This window comes from Parasteatoda tepidariorum, chromosome 8 (assembly GCF_043381705.1).
Source record: "Parasteatoda tepidariorum isolate YZ-2023 chromosome 8, CAS_Ptep_4.0, whole genome shotgun sequence".
In the NCBI taxonomy this organism is placed as follows: Eukaryota; Metazoa; Arthropoda; class Arachnida; order Araneae; family Theridiidae; genus Parasteatoda; species Parasteatoda tepidariorum.
In genome coordinates this window covers 53,217,922-53,239,805 of record NC_092211.1, presented here as the reverse complement: position 1 = coordinate 53,239,805, position 21,884 = coordinate 53,217,922, and the positions used below count along the sequence as shown (strand labels likewise).

The window sequence follows — 21,884 nt, the reverse complement described above, 5'->3', positions numbered from 1 at the left end:
TTAAAATCATGCAAAAAACGTCAACGATTAAAAAAAATTTTTAGACCATTCTTAAATTTAATAATAGTAAATCAGAAATTTCGACTAAAAGTTATTTTTTTACAGGGATTACCTCTGGATAAACGATTTTTATAATTGTGTGTAGAAATGTTTCAATTCGCTTAAAAAGTTCTCGAGATATGGTGAAATACGCAAAACGTAAAATTAACGTATAGGATTCTAAACTTTGGAGCGCTATCTCCTGACAAAACTATTGGGACCCCAGATTGTGGTTACCCCCTATCTCGGGATCTGATATTCGAATTCGTCGGGAAAAAAAGTATGTTTACTACGAGAAAGTACGATTTTGTGCCTGATTTCGTAACTTAAAATATCGTCTGTACTTATTAATTAGCATATTTGAGGTCACCCCCCTCTCGCAAATGACATTGCTAGTGAATTGCAATCTATCAAATGCTTTTCTTTTGCAGTTTTAACATGGAAGAAAGATAAAATTACTCATAATTTATGTAAATATTGAAGGATTGCTGCCTTTATGAATGTTTTTCTTTCTTTCTTTTTCTTAGGAAAACAATGATATTTTGCGTTACACATAAGGGGAAACCACGAAAATATCTTTCAGATTGCTGTACGCTTAAAGAATTCCAGCTAAATGCTCAGTAATCGCAATGAATTTTTCTTTTAGAATTAATCATTTTTCAGAATCTGGGACCGGCAGCCAATCATCTTTGGGAATATAACGAGATGCTCTTCAATTTTTAGTAATTTTTAACTCAACCCGAAAGTCAAAGTAACTTGCAAATTAAGTAACGGAGTAAAACCTTATTTATGAAAGTTATAAAAATAATTAATTTTAATCAAGATTAAATTGAAAGTAAAATTATCAAATTTTGCGTTACACGCTAAGAGAAACCACGAAAAAGTTTTTCAGATTGCTTTTATTATTAGTAGGATTCCAGCTTAATGCTCATTATCTCCCAGAAATTATTTTTTAATAATCGGTCATTTTTTTATGATTCATCTTGATAGACATATGTCTATCAAGGTGAATCATAAAAAGTCAAAGATATCTAAAGTCAAAGTCGAATCATCAAAGATATCTTTGTGAATATAATGAAACGGTGTTGTTACGAATTTTTGATGTATACGAATTTTTTTAAACTGATATGAATCATATGAAGTAATTTAAATACTTGATCTCTTAATCAAAGGTTCTGAAAAAATCATGAAAAATGTTTTGTTGCATTTTTTAAATTAATTAAAATCTCTTAAATTTTAATTAAGTAAAAAACACATAAATAAGTTACGAAAATAGTTATGAGTCTTATCCTGTCATATTCATGAACGATTATTTGACAACGAAGTGAATTCTTTAATTTCATTAAAATGTCAATAATGCTAATTTATTTTGAATTATTTCCAAAAAAAAAAGTATGTTCGGATTTGACTTTGATTCGGCTGCTTTCAATTATTGTCAATAGATTACGCCACTAAATAGACTAGTTACCCTCTCCCCTTCTTACTTCCACTTTTTTTTCAACATAAGTTCGTAATTGTCAACGGAGGCGACCGGAGAAACGAGAATCGTTGCTGATGAAAGTAAAAGCATTATATTTACGAAATATAAACTGAAAAAACTCACTCGATCCATTGAATTTAAATATAATAATATCAATGATTAAAAATAAATAAATAAATATGGTGGAATAGAGTACGCCATGAACTGAGTCATCAACATCAAAAGTACAAAGATTTTTTCTTTTCGTATAATATTACATTTTGATATTTTTTTTAGATAAATTCAAGTCTTTATAGAGTCTTATAGTTTTCAATGAACTCCTTTATTTAGGTTTCTAAAATTAATAATTAATGTCCTTTCTGTTACTTCTTGGAGCTTGTGGTTTCTAACATTTCTTAAAATGTTTTAAAGTCTGTTAAATTTTTTGCTAAAGAGCTGTTAATTTGTTTTTATTGCTTTGTGTAAGTAATTTATAAATTTTTCATGCTTTTTTTTCAGTTCGGTGAATTTTAAGAAATTAGAACAATAAATAAACTGCAGTATTCATGCATTGAAACGTAACATTTCGAATTTCATTTTTATTTTTCATTAATAAAAGGTTTTATTGAATTGTTAGTTTAAATTACAAATTAAAGCTTTACATCTTTGCTTAGGCTATTCATTTTAAGGGTGCATGAATTCAAATTTTATTTTTAAAATTTCATTTGTAATTTAAATACAGATTTTATTACTAATTTGACTTATTATTTGATAATAAGCGAAATTATGTAAAAGATTTAGAAAATTTTAAAATTAACTATGCAAAACTAAACATTTTGAAAATTTTAATTTTTAAAATACTTTGATTAAATTTAAATATTACATTAAAGTTGTGGAGCTCTATATTGTAATTTACAGAGACTTTATTTACTTATTTATTTATTTTTTTTCTCCAGAAAAATAAGAAAAGAGCAAGATCTGGATAGTTTTTAAGAAAAAAAATGAAAAGAGCAAGAGCTGGAAATAAGTATTTAATATATCTTATTTTTCTAGAACTTAATTTTCCATTTAGGGTGACCTGGGGTAATTCCTGATCAAAAAATGCAAACATCTATTTTGTGAAAAAATTATTCAAGATAGAATTTTAATATTGACTGGAAGTGTGAGGGTTTATGAGATGAGTACTATGCTACCTTCTTTTGTTTGAAAATCTAATTAGAATTTAAAAGATTTTACATTTTTACTGATCAGGAATTACTCTTTCTCTTGATCATTTCTGGGGTAATTACTGATCACCAATTTTTATAGTAAAGGTGTTGTTTAAAAATAATTATTCAATGGTAATTAACAAATAAGACATCAAGATCAAACAAATAAACCAAAAAGATATGTTTAAGCAGCTAATAAAACGATTTATTTAAAAGCAACAATAAGGATTAACACTTTAAATTTTCCAAAAATCTTTGCATCGTGCCATACATTTTAGGCACGCAGCCAACTCATTCTCATGTTCTGCTGGAATATAAGAAAGAGTTCTCACATGGGTTACTTTTACTGGATTTTTTTAACTTCATTAAACGAGAGTGTAAAGTTAAGTAAGGTATGTCAACAGCTCTGACAGCAGCTCTCACACTGAAATTTTCATTTTCAATCATTAAAAGAAATTCACTGATTTTGCTTTCTAGAAGCTTAATATCTTTTTTAGGCTTATAATTTCTCAACATTTTTATATTAAATTAATTTATAAACTTAAAAATTATTCTAACAATGTACACACATAAATTTAAGGTAGAAGCCAAGTAAGACAAACTAGAAATGGTGCAACACTTTTGTTTTGTATAGAGTTAAAAACAAATTTTGTGATTACAGTTAAAATATATTTTATAATTGTTCCACTTAATAGATATGAACTGTTATTTAAGAAAAGACAATTAGCTATTTATTAGCTATTATTTATACTATTTATAAGAAGAAAGGACAATGATCAGAAATTATCCCAGTGATCAATAATTACCCCATCTGTAGGGGGCAACATTTGATATAGTTTCCTATAATCAATTATAATTTTTACAGCAGATGTGAAACAATTAAACATAAGCTTACACTATTTTCAAATCAAAGAAAAAGAAAGTTACTCAAAATTTTAATTAAGAGAAGGAGGGGGATCTTTGCATAAATGTGCACATTTTGAAACCCATCTTTGAAACTGAAAATACAAAAAGCAGTTTAAAAGATACTTATTTTGTTAGATTAAACAGAAAACTATTGTTAAGTAAATGTAGTTATACTTTAGTAAAGTGTACAAACGGTCTTCTCCATGTCTCAAATTTTAAAAAAAAATAATGTTTGTTTAAATAAAACTTAGGTGATCTTTATTTACCCCAGAAACAGAGTGATCGTGAATTACCCCGGGTCACCCTATTTATTACTAATCAATAGTTTTACAAATTGTCTTAATAAATTTTACAAATGTTATTTTAATAAAATTATTACCTTCTTGTACGTTTTAGTATGTATTAATTGATTTTTGCTTTACTTCAAAACAATGAAACTCTAAATTTAAAATTTTATTTTGTAATGGATTCACAAAAAAAAAAAAAAAATATTGATACCACATATAATGATAAATTGTGAAAGCATGCAAAGAATGTTGCAAGTTTATAGTTGTAAACATTAAAAGTGAAAGAATTAAGTAAATTTTGCATATGAATAAATAGAAAATTGAAACAAATCATCCTTATTATTGTGATATATTTGAAATATTTTAAACAAGGTAATTTAGAAATTTTTACAATTACTAAAATATCGAGACAACATATTAATAATTGTAAATTTAAATTTGTTGTCATATTTTTCCTTTATGATTAATATTAATTAGATTTGAATGTAAAATGTTTATTATATTTTGTTTTCATAATTTTGTAATAATTTAATTTAAGGTAACACTAATTAACTAATTTAAAAATAGAGGATTATGAATAATAATAATTTAAAATATGAAGCTTAGCAATGAGCATAGTGAACATAATTAAAATTTATTTAAAGAAAAATTATTCTTTCAAGCAAATATTGATATTTATATGCTGTAATTACATTGATCTATATTTTATACTCTGTTATGTATGTAACTAATAAGTATATCTTACTTAGCATGACACAAATTACTTGAGCTACTAAGCATATGAAAATTTGTTTATAAAATTCAAAGTTATTCCATAGAAATTCCTTCTTCTATCTTTTAAAGGCTCAGCTGATAAAAATATTTACTTGCATTGGAATGTCTTATCTGTATTACTGATAGGAATAGTTATTTACAAATAAAATTGAAAAGACCACAAATAAATTGGGTTGAAATAAGAAAAACATTATTAAGTTATTGAATTTTTTCCAGGATAATTAGAAAAGGTAGGATAGTGTTTTCTATAAGTTAAATTAAATTAAAACTAAATTCATAGCTTTATTTTAGGACTAAAGAAGTATTAATTTATTCTGGAAAAATCAAATATTGTATGTGATAATCAGAACTAGGATGTTGATGATTTAAAAAATTCTTGATGCCAAAAAAGCCTTTAAAAACCTTTAAAATGCAAAAAAATTGTGTTTATCATTAATATCCTAACCCTGGTGATATCTAATAATTTCACAGCATTTTTTAAGTTGCAATTTTGGCAATTCCATGAAGCAAAGGACAGCGTAACAAATAAATAAATAAAATAAAATACTAAACATTGTGTATGATCCCAAAGAAAAACATTATAAAGTTATTGAATTTTTTCCAGGATAATTAGAAAAGATAGAATAGTGTTTTCTATAAGTTAAATTAACCAAAACCAATTAAGACCAAATTTATAGCTTTATTTTAGGACTAAAGAAGGATTAATTTATTCTGGAAATATCAAATACTGTATGTGATAATCAGAACTAGGATGTTGATGATTTAAAAAATTCTTGATGCCAAAAAAGCCTTTAAAAACCTTTAAAATGCAAAAAAATCGTATTTATCTTTAATATCCTAACCCTGGTGATATCTAATAATTTCGCAGCATTTTTTAAGTTAGAATTTCGGCAATTCCATGAAGCAAAGGACAGCATAACAAGTAAATAAATAAAATAAAATACTAAACATTAATAGCACCTCTCCATTAGCAAATTTCTTAGTTTTTTTATTAATTATTTTTGTTATCAAAAATTGTAACTTTAAGTGTTTTGTAATAATAATTAAAAAATTTTTATTAAAATTTTAATGTCATTTGTATTTGTACTATCAGTCACAGGAGCTTTTTCTCCATTTGCCATAATCTATATGTTATTTTATGTGTACTTTCAATGTTCCCTGTTAATTTGAAGTTTTTTTTTAATTAACTAAAAAAATAATACTATAAAAATACAAAACATGCAGTGAAATTCTTTCTTCTTCGCTACTTCTGTGTACATATCTTTGATATTCTATCTTATTTATAATTGTTTATTTTCAGTTTTGAAGAGGAAGAGCAAGAAGGTGTAAAATTTACTAGAATGGATGAAAACTCCTCAAAGGACAAAGAGCGATATGCTAGGTAAAATATTTTACTAATGATTATCCAGGGTGCTTAGCGTTTGTAAAAAGTACTTAAAGGTGCTTTTTTGGAGATTTCGTTTTTAAAAGCTTTTAAAGGTGCTTTTTTCAGCTGGTGTTTTTAAAAAGTGCTTTTTTCCACAAATAATTTTTTTTCCAGTGATATCTGGTGGATCCCATGCATTTCACGTAAAATGGGGGTGTTTGCTACGTAATCATTCACGCGGACTTCATGTCGTACGCACACGTTATGACTTGCGCATGCGCGCACACTTAAAACCGAAACCCGAGTGCTCCAATTCGGATAGAGAATATCAGATCCTTATGAAATGTTTTTCTTTTTAATTTAATTTAATTTTATTCTTGTTTATTTTATTTTACTTCTAACACTTTTTTTGACGTAGGGGGTAAGGGTACTTTTGTTCTGAGTTCAGGGTCAAGTTGAATTCACTCGGTGATGTGGGAAAGTACTGATTGTTTCGATTTACGCCCGTTTCTTTTTCTTTTTTTTTTTTAACGCTAAAACTGTTTATAAAAAGTTTTTGTTTTTCAATAATATCATTGATTGAATATGAATTTTTTGAGTGCTTGAAAACTTTTGTAAAGTGCTTGAAAAGTTTTTAAAAAGTGCTTATTTTTGATTCAGAGATTTGGCTACGCACCCTGTATACTAGTATTTTAAAATCTTTATGTGAATATTATCAAGGTAAGAAATCTGTGAACTTGAATTTTCAATTCTAAAGTGAAAGGGGATTTAATTTTTAATATATTAAGGACCATACAAATTCTTGAATGCATTTTTCAAATGCATACCTAATTCATTACAGTAATCTGCACTTTTTATCATAAATTCAATAATTTAATTACGCAATTTATATTAACTTTTTTTGTGATATGTTTAAAAAAAATGTTTTCTTCACTAACAAGAATTGTTGTGGTATGTTTTTTTTCTAGGATTTTTTGTTTCAATGGATATGAAAAGTTACTGTTATATTTCAACATTTTATTTTATGATAGTAGCTATTTGCTTTTAATAACTCTCTTTGTTTAATGTTTGTGCTCTTAAAAATGTACCTATTACGAATTTATGACTTTATGTCAATTCTTACTGATTTAATCAATCAGGAATGACAAAAACCCATTAAAAAAGAACCTGAATAATTTTCAAGAAAATCTCTGGTAAAACTTTTATTCAACTCTGTAACTTCTCTATTGTTACTTATTATTTATTTTAAAACGGTCATTGAACAGCCAACTCAAATTTTGGGTTTACTACTACTAATGCTAACCTAATCCAGAAGACAAGGTAACTCCTGGATCAAGTATTGAGTGAAATTTGCCTTTGTGGAGGACTTTTTGATGGTACTAATCCGCATTTGCGTTACATAGGGAGGAAAATCACGAAAATCTCCTACGGTTAACCTGACAGCAAGGTAGACGGATCTAACCCATGATCCGTCTGCCACTGAGGATATTTTTTCTTGTCAGCACTTTGATTACTATTATTTTATTTTATTTTATAACCGTCGTTGAACAGCCGGCCCAATTTTAGGTTTACGACTACTTGTTATGGGAACATGGAGGACTTTGAGACTCGACAGATTTAATGCGCATCAGTCGCGAGTCTACACGGGGAGTCTTCGGCCAGCGAGGATCGAACCCCCGACCTCTTGGACATGGGCCCAGTGCCCTACCAACCAGGCTATCTCGAACTAATTACTATTATTTGTAAAAAATTGTGTTGCTTCTATAATTATTAATGTGCATTTGTTCTTTTTCTAGAGAAACGCACAGTGAAATAGAACGACGAAGGCGCTGTAAAATGGCAAGTTTTATACAAGAATTGGCAGAACTAGTTCCCACTTGTAGTGCTTTGGCTAGAAAACCAGATAAACTGACAACATTAAGAATGAGTGTAAATCATCTAAAGTCTCTTAGAGGTTTAAAAAATTTTATTTATATTTTTTCAATATTTTGTCAGTATTCTGTTTGATGCAATATTTTTGTTATTTATTTTTTTATTATATTGTTTGTATAGTTATGATTGTTTGAAATTTGTCAGAGTTGTGTAATATCTTTGATTCTTTGTATTTTATTCAGTTTTCTTATACTAAAGTCTGTATGTATGACTTATCCATGCATGAAATTAAATTCATCGTAATACTGGCTTTCTAAAAAATTAATTTTTTTGACCATATGGCCAAAATTAAAAAATTTGTTCTGCAGTACATGATTTAGGTTTCTCTTTCTCATAATTGTTGCGTATTGTAAGTATTATTTGATAATTTTTGCGACCCATATTGATCATGTGGGCAACTGAATTTTTTTTATCCGTTATAAATTGTTTAAAATTAAAATTTGGAGTTATATTCAGGCTCATACTCTTATTTCATGTAATAGAAAATATATTTTTTGATAAAAAATATGCATTTTTTAAAAATTTAAAAAATTGTATTGCTTTAATGGCATATATTATAGATATTGGCATTGCACTAAAGTTAATATTGAAATCTTAATTCTAAATGTTTTATTTATGAGAAAAAATGTTGATCATAGTTTTGAGCATTAACTTTAAATGTTTTAATTTAAAATGAGGTAATTTTTGCTTTTGCTCATTAAATTTTAAGGATAAATATGTTTTTCAATGATATCTTTTCAAAAAATAAAAACTGAAAATTTTTTTGCAATTGAAACTGATATCTTCTAATGTTAATCTAGGTGAAATTGGTATATGCGGAAAATGTTTCACACAAGCTTGTATAGTGTATATATATATATAGTATATATATATGAGCATAACTAAATAAATTAACAAACATTTATTAACATATAGGACATAATACATTGCATTTAACATATCAGAGGAGGCCATCTGCCTTATCAGCTATCAATCACATTCGCTGCGTAGGAAGAATCAGAATGCCTATCTAACCACTGTTTAGTTAAAGGGTTAGGAGGTGCGCAATGATGAGTATGCGCATAAAGTGGGAACTAGGCTTCCTACAATATATATATATTGCTGTAATTTTGTTTGAAATCTCAAATTTTTTTTTTTGAAGCAGCTTCTGATCTATTTAATAAGTTTTTGTTATTTAGAGAATTTATGATTTTTTATAATGTATAAAGTAGTAACTACTTTAGTGTTCTTCATCATTTTCTAATTAGCTGCTATTAGAAATTTTCATTTCTTATTTAAGGACAAGAAGGAAATCATTTTTCTCAAAGTCATTCTATAAATTACAAAAATAGAAAAGTATAAGCTATGTCTAGAAAATTAGAAAATGTTTTAGCATTTTTCAGACTTGAATATATTAGTTAACACTGTTTTACCATGAATCACGCTTTATTGGCTCAATCCATCCATGTTGCTCCTGCTTATTTCTGATTAGATGGTTAATTTATTGATAGATAAATTATTGGTAAACTATATTATTCTAGTCAATATTAAGTTAAATTATTCATAAATAAATGGAAATTCTGGTTGTTAAAAACAGTAATTTATTAATGTAATGTAATGAAATTTATCAGTTTATTTCTTTTAGGGACAGGCAATATAAGCTCAGATGGTAATTATAAGCCAGCTTTTTTGACTGACCAGGAGCTGAAACATTTGGTGTTAGAGGTATGTAGCTCTTGTTATTTTATGTTTGAATTATTGTAAAATTATTGTAACCTTATCCTAAAATTTATAATTTGTTTTAAAGAAAAATGTTAATGTTTTTTTTACTTAAGCACTTTCGAGAATTGTTACGAGAATTGTAATATTGTTTTTACTTGAGCACTTAAGAACTGTCTTATTTGCAGTTTTTATAAGAAAATAGATCTTTTCTGTTGATTCAGTGAATCTTTTTAATCTTAATTCGGAAGAAAAGACTGACAGTTTTTTAAAAATTTAAGTTATCTTAATACCTTAACATTTTCAAAGATTGTTAATGGTAAACTCTATCATTTTTCTATTTTTTAAGAAAATGTAAAAGTATTTTTCATAAGCTGCATTATTTTTTTTGGACATAAATAAAGATATAATTAAAATTTTTTTTTTAAATTCATGGAATGATTCTTATAGTATTAGTGATTTTAGTTATTCACGTTTTAGGTAGTTGTCTAATTATACTTGGCATTGTAATTTTTAGTACTCTGATTATCTATACATAAAATTATAAACTTCTAGTAAATGGTCTATTTTTATAGCTTGAATTTTAAACTTTTTGAATACTTTTCTCAAAACCTGAAAAAGGAATTTTTATTATTAATACTAAGTCCAGTTCATTCTGTGAAAGGCATTACTTTTACTTTATCTCTGTTTGCTGTGATACTATATAATTTTTTTTTATTCTTATTATTTTGCAAATTTTATCTATTTATTGTCTTATAATATTTTATCAATGAGCTGAAAAGACCATATTTGATAGTTTTTATTTAATAAATTATTTAATTTAAATTGTGGTAATTTAGGACCCCTTTCTGACTTAGTACTACTTTTACAGTAAAGGAAAATGTAATACACAGCCAACTGTTGTTACTTGTGCTTGTAAGAGCTTTTGTAAAGAAATAGTCCTATGCCCCTAATTTTGTTACTTATTCAATTAAGGTGGTGCATATCAAGTCTTGCTGAATTCTTACTAATAAGTTTTGATATAATTTTGAAAATATTTCTCATTTCCATGTAAAAAGTAGACATTAGGGATTATTGCAAGTATGTTTTAGAATCTGAAGTATTTTTTAAATGATAAACAATGCTGTAGAACACAAAAGGGACATCTAATACATATGTATGTGTAACTAATTTTTTATATTTTGTGAACCTGATATGCAGTCTCCTCAATCTATATATTGTAAGCCTGAACTATGTGCTGGTTGTTCACATTGATACTAGGATGCTTATCAATGTTAATAGCAGATATATAAAATATTATAGTTTCATCTATTATAAACTATGTAATTAGTGGATATATAAGTTACTTAATAATAATATTTTGCTTAAAAATAGAAAAAAAAATAAAAAGAATGCAGTCACAACTTTTTACTGAATTATTTTTCCATTTTGTTTAATTTATTAAGCGTAATCTATACTAAAGAAAAAATTGCTATGAATTCCTGTGTATATCAAACTCAATTTAGTATAAAAGTTTTTTTGTTTAGCTTTTTTATATAATTCAAATAAATGAATGAGAATTTTATCGCAAACTATTTTATAACTTAAAAAGTTACTGTTAAGATAAAAATCTAATTTGGTTATTGTCTTTGTAACTGTGAATAAAATTTTATGTCATTTTTGCATTGTTGACTGTTATTGTTTTATAATAATGTATGAGTTTTTTTTTAAGGCTGCAAATGCATTTCTTTATGTATTAACTTGTGATGGACGAATAATCTATGCTTCTGATTCTATTTCACACGTTCTTAACTATTCGCAAGTAAGTTATGCTTTTAATTATTGTTTTTACAAATTATCTTTAAAACTACTGTGTGTGTAAAAGTTTCAAATAGGCTATAATGAAAGATTTAATACTAATGATTCAATGACCCTTGAAGCTTAGCGACTTAATTAATTCATAAAATAATGAAAAACAGTAAATAACAAAGCCTTCAAATCATGCACAGTTATTGCAAAAAGAATTTTCCAATTATGGTATACAAGAATAATTGTCACATGAATAATTAAAATATTCACCCTATTTTATAGGTGAAAAATTGTATTTGATGTACTTAAGAATAATGATTGAATTGTGAATAAAAACTTTTAACTTCTAAATTTTGCTATTTTTTTTTTATTTCTTATGAATTTTTGTAAAAGTTTAGGTTTTGTATTTAAACTTTATGAAAATTTCGTTCTAAGGAATTAAGTAATTCCTTTTTTTTTATCTTTTGATTAATTATTATGTATGATAAATGGTGTAAATTGAAAAGCTTTTCTTTTTAAGTATTTCTTTTGGGTTGATAAATAATACCTGTTTCTTTTAGATCAGCATTATGTTAAATGTCAGGGTAATCCTAAATGTTTACTATTTAGGTAATTAGAATCAAGATTTAGTTTTAAAAAAAAGTTAATGTCGGATATAATATCCAGCATTTAATTTTTTCAATAAATATATCCGAGTATCTGTTTGCCAATTTTTAATGAAAATATCATATATATATGGAAAAAATTACAGAACAATGGAAAAAGGGAAAAATAAAAAATAAGGCAAAAAATTCCGAAAAAAAAGAAAAACATTAATAAAATCCGGAAAATAAAAAAAATAATCTTTTCATCAGCTCACACAATTATATCTGCAAAAAGGAGTGCTTTCTAATATTGTATCAATATAGCCAGAGCAAAATGTATCAATAAAATAGCGTGAGGAGCACTAAAAAAAAAATAAAAAATTGCAACAAATAAATTGGACACATTAAGTAAAAATATCACAGAGTAAATAAAACTTATTGTTTTTCTCTTTAACTGTATAGTTATTACAAAGTCCTAACAATACAGTTACTATTCTAATCCATTAGAACAGTTATATTTATTATAAACTTAAAATATCTGTATTTTGAATTTTTTTTGTCCTCCTTCATGGCAAAGAAGCTTTGGTTATCACATATGTTTCATATTTCAAGATATTGGCTAATAATTCTTGTTGTAAGTGAAAATGCTTTGCTTTTTTCTTTTTCTTTTCCCTTCAAGAAAAAAAACTTGTTTATTAGTTGCTTTCTGTTAGCCGACATTCTTTCTATTCTATTTCAGCGTCCTTTTGTCTGTTAGACGAAATTTCTGTCTTGAGTCAAAATCAGAAGGGTGGTGGGATGGACAAAGCATGGGAAGGGTGGCTAAAAGAACTATGGGAGCTGAAATTGTAAAATTTGTGAGAGGAATTTATTCCAACAAGTTCAACCTTTCTGTAATTTTGGGATTGTCCAATCATTTAAAAAGTGTTACCTTAAACTACTGGTTAGGAAATCACTTCTTTTTTTATTTTATTCGGATGACCAGCAAGATGCTTTTAAATCGAAAATAAATGTTCTGGAAACACTGAATATGATTTCTACAATGTTGGACAGTGTCGGCTAAAATGTATTACAAATGGGTTTATAAAGTTTCTTGGGGTTATTGCTACTCATTATCTAATGGGATCTCGTTATCCGATGTTGGCTGTTTGAAACAAAATTGCACATCTAAAGATCTTCTGAACTCGATGACGTTACCGACTGAAACACACATTCCATTACTTTTAAATTTCTTCAATATCAGATGTAATGCCTGCTCCTGATGATGGTATTGAAAACAATGAAGATGAACAAAAAATAACGGAGGATATACATATAAATGATCAAGAGTTTGAAAAGATAAAAACTCAGAAACATTTGCTATTGTTAACCATTAAACAAATTTGCAAGCAAAACTGAGTTTTGAGAGGGATATTGTTGAAATTGTATCGAAAAGCAAAAAACAACTAAACATTAAACATTTTTTCCAGTTGTTCGTCTCTTAAGTGACAATTTTTTGAAAAAATATACTTATATTTTTTGTACCCCAATTTTATGTTTTCCCTCTTCCTGTGTTTTTTAATGCTATTTCTACGGAAAATGGAAAATCAGGGTTCCACTGTATTATTTAAAATTTTACTTAATGAGTTCTATTTCAAATATTGACATTTCTTTAAACATTACAAATTTGTAGATAAAGCAATTACATGCTTTACTTGTTTTTTCTTTTTCCTGTGCATTTAACTGCTTGTCATTTTTAACAATGGCCTTTTTATTTCCCCCAGTCTGATTGGATGAATTCTAATTTCTTTGGATTCATGCATCCTGATGACATTGATAAAGTTCGAGAACAGCTTTCAGTTTATAGCCCTTCTACACCAGGAAGAATACTAGACTTAAAAAGTATGTTTTTCTTAAAGTATAAAACAATAACTTTTTTTATTTACATACGAAAAGTTTTTGTTGGCATGTAAATAGTTTTTCCCATGTGAATTTGTTTTTGAAAACGTAGTTTGATACTCAATAATTATATCAACTATTTATTTCATTTTTTAAATACATATTTGCCCACACTGTAAACTGCCATGCAATTGAAAAAAACAATGCAAGTTCTTCGTGATCCCTATTATGATTTATCCAGAATTATTATGATTTCATAGTCAAGATCATAGTCTCACCGTTGAGTAATAAAAATTATGGTTTTTGAGAATTTTCATAATAATCTGTAAAAAATAAGTCCCCCCCTTATCTACCAAAAACTGTGAAATTTCAATTTTTGCTATAAATCGTGGGGAAAAAAGTAACATTTAAGTGTTTAATGGTAAATTTATGTGTAATATTATTAATATTAGTTATATAGCTATATAGAATTAAGTTGTAAACGCAACTTGAAATTGTACTAGTTTGAATTTTTTTAAGGTTATATGTATTATTGTACTTCTGATTACGGATTATTAATAATTTGAAAAGTTTCCATCTTTGGAAGAAGGATGCGACTTGAAAATTATTCTTTTTCCTTGCTAATACTATCACTGTTTAGATAGAATTTCAGAAAACTAATAAAATAAAGGATTTTTTTTCTTCAGTATGTTGCTTATCGTACAAAAATGCCAAATTGATAAGAATCTCAGTTTTGAATGTTCTGTCATTTATGTTGGTTTTCCTATTGCACATCAGTAAAACTATTGTACATCTTTCTGTATGAAACACTATATAGGATGGAGGTTTAAAAAATTTATACTTATTTTATAAATTATTTTGAAAAATACCAATTAGCATATGCTTTTGCGAATTAACTGGCAAATGTAACTTTGTCATTTTAAAATTCGTATGTATTGTTGCAAACAGTTAATTAGTTTTTATTTAAAATATTATTTTCTAGCATGATTTATTAGTATATGCTTTATGCTATTTTTTTAATGTGACTTTATTATTTAGAAATTCTTTGGCATTGTTGTGAGTAATTATTTTAATATTTTTAAATACCGTTTTACTGTGTATTTAGACTTTTAATTTTATAACACTAAATTATATTTATGAAAATTAGCTTTATGTTTCTTTACATTGCTCCGCACATTTTCATATTTTTTTATTGAACATGATAATAAATTGTACTCTTTCTGCACTTCCAGAAATCAATGTTAACCTCTTGATATTTTCATTTAATGAAGTACAGTCGAACCTCGCTAACTCGAACCTCGATTTCACGAATTTTTCGTTATCTTGAAGAAAAAAAAAATTCCCTTCAAATTTCCTATACACTCAATGTTAAAAAACACTTGATTTCACGAATTTTTTCCCATAAATAGTGTAGATGTTTTTTCTAAAATTAACAAAAATATTCCAAAAAAGAAAAAATTTTAAAAATGGCTGACAAGGCATGGAATGATGTGTCTTCCTCTACGATAATGAATGGCTTCAAGAAGTCTAGATTCATTAAAGATCACGAAAGTAGTCAAACAATCAATATCGTTAATTCTGCTGAAAACTACACCGAAAATGATTGGAACAGATTGACCGGACTCTTGAAGCTTGATGACATGGAATTTCATGTCTTTGTAAACGTAGATGATGCAGTAACAGTGTGTAGTCAGTGGGATGACAATGATATCATCGCTCAAACAAAAGCTTCTTGTGAACTATCAGAAGAAGAGGATGAGGAAATCGAAGACTTACCGCCCATTGTTACTAACAAACAAACACTTTCTGCAGTGGACACTGTAAGGTGATTTATTGAGAGGCAGCCGAATACGTCAGAGGAGACATTTAAAGCTATAGTCTACTTAGAAAGTGTTATAGACAAACTTTCTTACACATCTCTAAGGCAAACAACAATTGAATCTTTTTTTAAATGAAGGTGTAAAAAGTATTTTTAGAATAAATATGGAATAGTAAATAAGGTATGTAAAGTGCATTTTTCTTTATGCTACCATCGATAACATTCGATTTTAGATTATTCGAATTTTCGATATCTCGAATTTTTTCTCCTCTCCCTTCAAGTTCGAGATATCGAGGTTTGACTGTATTTATTTAACTAATCTTTATAACTTATTGTTCTGAAATAATGATTGAATATTAATATTTCTTGAACTTCTGCTATTTAAAATCATTAAAAATTTAAATGCAGCTCTTAGTCTAAATTATTTATGAAATACAGTGGAAAGTCGCGTATCCAGAATCGGCGGGACTTCCAGAAGTCCGTATATTTGATTTTTCCGTATAATTGATCTCCAAGGTAAACAAAGCTTAAAATGATCTGAATCTGAGAAGCAGAAAATAAATAAGCATTATTTTTCGGGCAATAATGTTTTGGTATTAAAATGATATCTAATCAATCATAAACAAAATATTAGAAAAAAAATAATTATTGCTATTCTAAAAATAAATATAGAAAACGAAAAAAATTCCCAGTTATGAAAATATTAATTGCTCTCTCCACCATTTTGAACTAGAACGATTCAAGCAAGAAGGGGAAATTCCCGTCATTCAATAAGGTGGGTAGGTGGAGAAGAAAAATTCATTTCCTCCTTACTTGTCATTCAAGTTGAGGGCGGGGTAGTGACAAATTCTTATTTTCTCTCCCATCATTGGCTATCAATCAAGCATAAAGGCGTGGCATGCTGATTGGGTTCTCTTTATTTTTTCTTGTGTGACTAAAGGGGATTCCCCCTCCACTTTAACATTTGCTGTGTTTACCCTTTTTCACAGTATTTCTTCTTTCCCTGACACTCAAATAAAAAGGTTCCAGGAAATGCCTCTTTTACTAGCCAGCTGCATAGGAAAGAAGGGGGAGGGAGGGGACTTAGTTGTGCTCTTTTGAAAACAAATCTCCCCCCCCTCTTTCCTGCATTCCAGAGGAGGAGCATTATGGTCTTAGTAGATCTTCTGTTGTCTTTTCTGTTGATTTATGGGTTCAATGCATAGATCTCTAGAAGCTGAGAAGGGGAAAAACCTGTCATAAGACTTCGTTTTTTTTTTTTTTTAAAGAAGAGGGGAAGATGAAGAAATGTTTGTTTATTTTGATTGTTAAAAAGTGTCCGGGAAATCGACCCTTCCGGAAAAGGGACGTCCGTATATGGGACGTTACACTGTACCAGAATTTCTGACTATTTATATAATTGAGTGGTTTAGCAGTTTGGAAATAATTCACTAAATCATTAAGAGAGAACAATATAAATTGAAATGCTTTTCAATCCCCCTTTTTTTTATAGTAAGGGTAAATTTTTATTTGTACGGAGGGATTCAACTTTTCTCTACTGTAAAAGATCAGAGGAAAGTTAAAAGGATATAAAACTTCTTTATAAAAATAATGGAAAAAAAATCTCTTATTACTTTATTGTCTATACTAGTAATAAATGCACTATAATGCATGATTTCCAGGATTAGAACAGTTCAATGTAAAAAGTTATTTGAGGAGAATTGACTTCCTTTTATCCTTTCATGCAAGCAGTTAGAAATTAAATGTATGTGTGTTTACTTAATAATTACTTTGAACAACAGGATAATAATGGGTAAAAAAAAAAGAATTTCCCTGTTAGCCTTATTTCTCTTATATCTGCTTAGGTATTACATGCTTTATTGCAACTTTTAAATCTGGATCCAATTGTAAAAACAGTTTTTATTGTTGTTGATATCCTTGAGAAAATGATATCCTAAATAAATCAGATAATCCAAAGCTTAAATTAGTTACAAATGTAAAATTATTATTATTGTTTTAAAACTCTTCCGACCTTTTGGCATATAAGGCATCCTACTTCCTTTTACAAGCTCACAGGTCTTAGGATTTGACTTCCTCTAATCCATTTTATCATGCCGTCTAAAATCTGCTTGCATTTTATCTTCCTCTCTTTTTTCTGCCCACATGCCTCAGGAAATCATAGCATGCATCAATTTATTTCTGGGCATGCTGAACTTATGCCTTTTCTTTGTCTCCTTTTGTAAATTTTTTTTTCTTCTTTTTTGTAGTGAGGTTTCATTTTTCTAATTTAATTTAATTTTTAAACTGTCAAAAAGATTTTTATTATTTTTTTATTTTGGAAAACTCTTAGTTTTTAGATGTTCAAATTTTTTTTTAAGGAACCATGTTTCAGTATCAGACATTAAATTTTCTTAAACTAACGTTTTACAAATATTTATTGTTGTTTTGTTTTGGATGCTTATTGACTGTCAGAATTTTTAAGACTTCTAAAAGATGCTCTTGCTCGCAAAATTCTGTTCTTAATATCTGTCTTGATTACTCCAAGTTAATAATTTGTTATGAGTTCATTATATTTTTCAGAATTTGCTATGCACAAATAAAAATTATAAAAGTTGTAAGTGTTAAATCAAAATGGTATAACAGTTAATTTTTTGCTCCAAGTAGTTTTCAATTATATTTAAATTTTTAATATCCTTATATATTTAGTTAATTTTGGTATTATCAGAGTTCATTACTCCGAGTAGAATTCCTAAATTCTTTCATGAAGATAACTATTTTCATGAGCTTTGGGCTTTAATTTGTAAATACTGAAAATAGTTCAGTATCATTTTGTGAAATTTTTTATTCTCGTAAAATTCTCAAATTACATGTATTATTTTTATGTATAGTTTAAGCATTTTACACGAATTAAAATAAATACAATAACTTTCATTTATGTAAGTGTATGGTAATTTTATGTATTATAATAATTTTATTTATGTATAACAATTGTTTTATTTAAATTCTTTTAGCTGGAACTGTAAAGAAAGACAGCAACCATTGTAAGTTGATTTTATTATTTTCTTGTGTCCATAATTTAAATCTTTCAGTGTCTTTTTATATTTATGAGCTAATGGATTTTTAAGTGCCTCATAGAGCTTTTTTTTTGACATTTTTGATAATTATGTTAAAAAAAATCAACTATAAAATTGAGCATAAAAATAGTTTAAAATTTTTTTATTTTTTGGCTTTTGATATCTTTTTAATGATTGTTCAAAAATGGTCTTATTTTCATATATCGCTAACATTTATTGCTGCACATTTTTTGTGTGCAAAAAATGCATATATTTTAAAGTATAAAATTAGTTTTGCTCTTTTGTTTTCGAAAGAACTACATAAATATAATATTTTGCCTATTACTTTAAGAATTTAAATTCATTTTAAAAAATGCTTGTGAAAGCTTTAAATTAGCATTAGTTCTTTACATAAAGATTGAAATCAAAATTTTTTTATCAAGTTTTAAAAAGTTCCTAATGTTTTTATTTCGTATGCTTTCAGCTTCAACTCGTCTTACTGTGGATACAAGGAGAAATTTTATTTGTCGCATAAGAGTGGGTAATTTCCAATCAGGTACTGCTTATTCAAGTCACCTCAATCGACTTAAAGAACGTAATAGCTTAGGACCCTCTCGCGATGGTAACTCTTATGCAGTTTTGCATTCAACTGGATATATTAAGACCTGGCCTCCTACAGGTAAGAATTATATTGATGTACATTCTAATATATGTATGTGGTAGTTAAGGTTTTATTGATAAATAATTATAATAGGACATTGTGCCAATATGAATACTTAAACTTAAGAAGAGGTTAGATTTAAGCAATGTTTTGATTATTTTCTAGAAAGACAGAAATTGGCACTAATTATCATTGTATAGAAATGCATACCATTAAACACAAAAACCAAGATTATTTTAAGTTTTTTTATCATCTGTAAAGGTCAATAACCCTTATAAGGCCTCAGTATCTTAAGGATATTGGACTGGCTGACTGTTCAAAATACACATATGTAATGTTTTGGAATCTGAATTTTGTATTTAATTGTTCAGAATAATAACAAATTTCTTATAACTAACTCACATTGTTTCATAGTTATTTTATTGTGATTTTAATTCATCTTGTAAATGTTTTTGCCTTTCAATAATGAACTATTTCATCTTTTTGAATTTTATATTCTCATTAGCTAGGATTTTTTAGTTGTTGAAAATTCCCTTTTGATAAAGATAACTAGACTGCTTTTTAACTTACTACCAGGATTTACTTTAACTATAAATTTTCTGATAAAAAAAATAATAATCTGATAAATAATAATAATAAAAAAATAGTAATCTGATAAAAATAGGGGAAAAAATATGTACAACTAAAAAGTTGAAAAAAAAGGATTAAATAAAAACTTGAAATTATTCTTGTGCAATGTGTTTCTATGTAACATTAGAAATATTCTAAGTTTTGAATTGCAGTATGCAGTATCTAATAGCACCTTCTAATAAGCTTAAGTTTCTAATTTACGCTTTATTTATTCATTTTCTGTTTTCATTTCCAGATTTTAGAGTAAAAAAATTTTTTTTTTTCTGTTTACAGTAAAAGTATTTATTTTCAAAATAATATATTTTATTTTTATTGCTCTTAATAATTAATCTTAATTTTTAATCTAAGCATCAGTTATCTTTTTCCTTGTCTCTCTCAGTTTCTTAACCACTTTTCATGCAATGTAACAAAATACAACACAGTTAGTACAAAAGAGAACAAAAAATAATAGTAGGAAAAAAAAAAGCTTCAACATTATTAAAAATTTACCACTTATGCAATGTAATTTTTTTAAAAGAAAAACCTAACTCTGGAATACAAATCCTTTAAGCATTAAAATATTAATTGTTATGTTTGAATGAAATGTGTTTTCTTTTCAAGTTTTGCTTTAAGTGTACCATTTAGGATGAATATCTTTTTCAAATTTATCCAGGGTCACAAATGGATCACTTAAATAGTGACGATATGAGCAATAATCATTATTGTCTTGTTGCCATTGGCAGACTTCAAATAACAAGCATTCCTAACAAAAGTGATTTAATGGGATCTAACTCATCAAGTGAATTCATTTCTCGTCACAATTCTGAAGGACATTTTACTTTTGTTGATCAAAGGTAGGAATTGGAATAATTAATGTTTATTTTTAAGTGATTGGTTTTACAACTTAACTTTTATTTGTATGGTTTAGGGTTGAAAATGTCCTTGGTCATCAGCCTCAAGAGCTTTTAGGTAAAAAGTATTTAAGCTTTGTCCATCGAGAAGATCAAACACACGTTAAAGAGATATTTGAACAAGGTAGGTAAATATCTATTAATTTCTTTTTTTAAAGAAGTACAAATGTTTTTGCTGAATTTTAAATCTATATATATTTTGAAGCATTTTAATTTAGAGATTATTATTTTCTAAAAATCCTAAACATTTAATGCAGTGCACTGTGGGCCAGACGACCATGATCTTTGGCCAGAAGTCAAAAATTAAATTTTCAACTAAAATATGTGTAGACAGTTTTAATATAGCCCAAATTAAGTATTCATAACCATTCCAAACATTATAATTTACTTTTTGGACCAACAAGAATGTAATGTAATGAAAAATATGTTTAAAAAAATTTCTTTTTAAATGTAACTTTTACATTTTTATTTCAAAAATATATATAGAAATTTCACCTTACTGTTGCATTTTTATCCGAGTAATTAGTCTGAAATTATAGTACAATTTGTTGGATTAGTTAATACTCTTCACAAACTTATAGTTTATATCTTATCATCTGACATTTTACAATGTTTGAATGACTTTCGATACTTCAAAAAGTTCCACGAGATAATTAGCTAAACTTTTTGTTGTTGACTTCTCTAATGTTTCTTTTTTCGAAAAAACCTACACCATTATGCCCGTATTGTAAAGGTGGACTAAATATACCAAAAAACAAATATTATGTTTTTCTTTCATATTTTCGCGTTATTTTGTAATATTACTTCGGAAATATAATTTGCTTTTCATTTTTAATATAAAATTACGAAAATTATTATATTTTCATTGCTATATTTAATTATTTAAACGTACTATATTATTTTTTTTATTTTTGTTCGCCATATTTCACCCGC

General features: G+C 26.9%; 1 protein-coding gene across 4 annotated transcripts in view; it reads left to right on the top strand.

Moving 5' to 3' along the window:
- The first annotated feature begins 1,597 nt into the window (after positions 1-1,597).
- Positions 1,598-21,884, top strand: part of LOC107446268 (aryl hydrocarbon receptor nuclear translocator homolog) — a 37,924-nt gene continuing 17,637 nt past the window's right edge. The window contains exons 1-11 of one of the 4 annotated variants that reach the window (XM_043043643.2): positions 1,598-1,743; positions 2,455-2,525; positions 5,974-6,054; positions 7,836-7,993; positions 9,596-9,675; positions 11,381-11,470; positions 13,805-13,922; positions 18,729-18,758; positions 19,255-19,449; positions 20,714-20,894; positions 20,969-21,075. In XM_043043643.2, coding sequence (XP_042899577.1) covers positions 2,500-2,525; positions 5,974-6,054; positions 7,836-7,993; positions 9,596-9,675; positions 11,381-11,470; positions 13,805-13,922; positions 18,729-18,758; positions 19,255-19,449; positions 20,714-20,894; positions 20,969-21,075 — 1,066 coding nt within the window. In that variant the 5' untranslated portion in view covers positions 1,598-1,743; positions 2,455-2,499. Of the gene's footprint in view, positions 1,981-2,454; positions 2,526-4,762; positions 4,904-5,214; positions 5,292-5,973; positions 6,055-7,835; positions 7,994-9,595; positions 9,676-11,380; positions 11,471-13,804; positions 13,923-18,728; positions 18,759-19,254; positions 19,450-20,713; positions 20,895-20,968; positions 21,076-21,884 lie in introns of those variants that run through there. The other 3 variants (XM_071184007.1, XM_043043644.2, XM_071184008.1) reach the window with 3 other exon arrangements.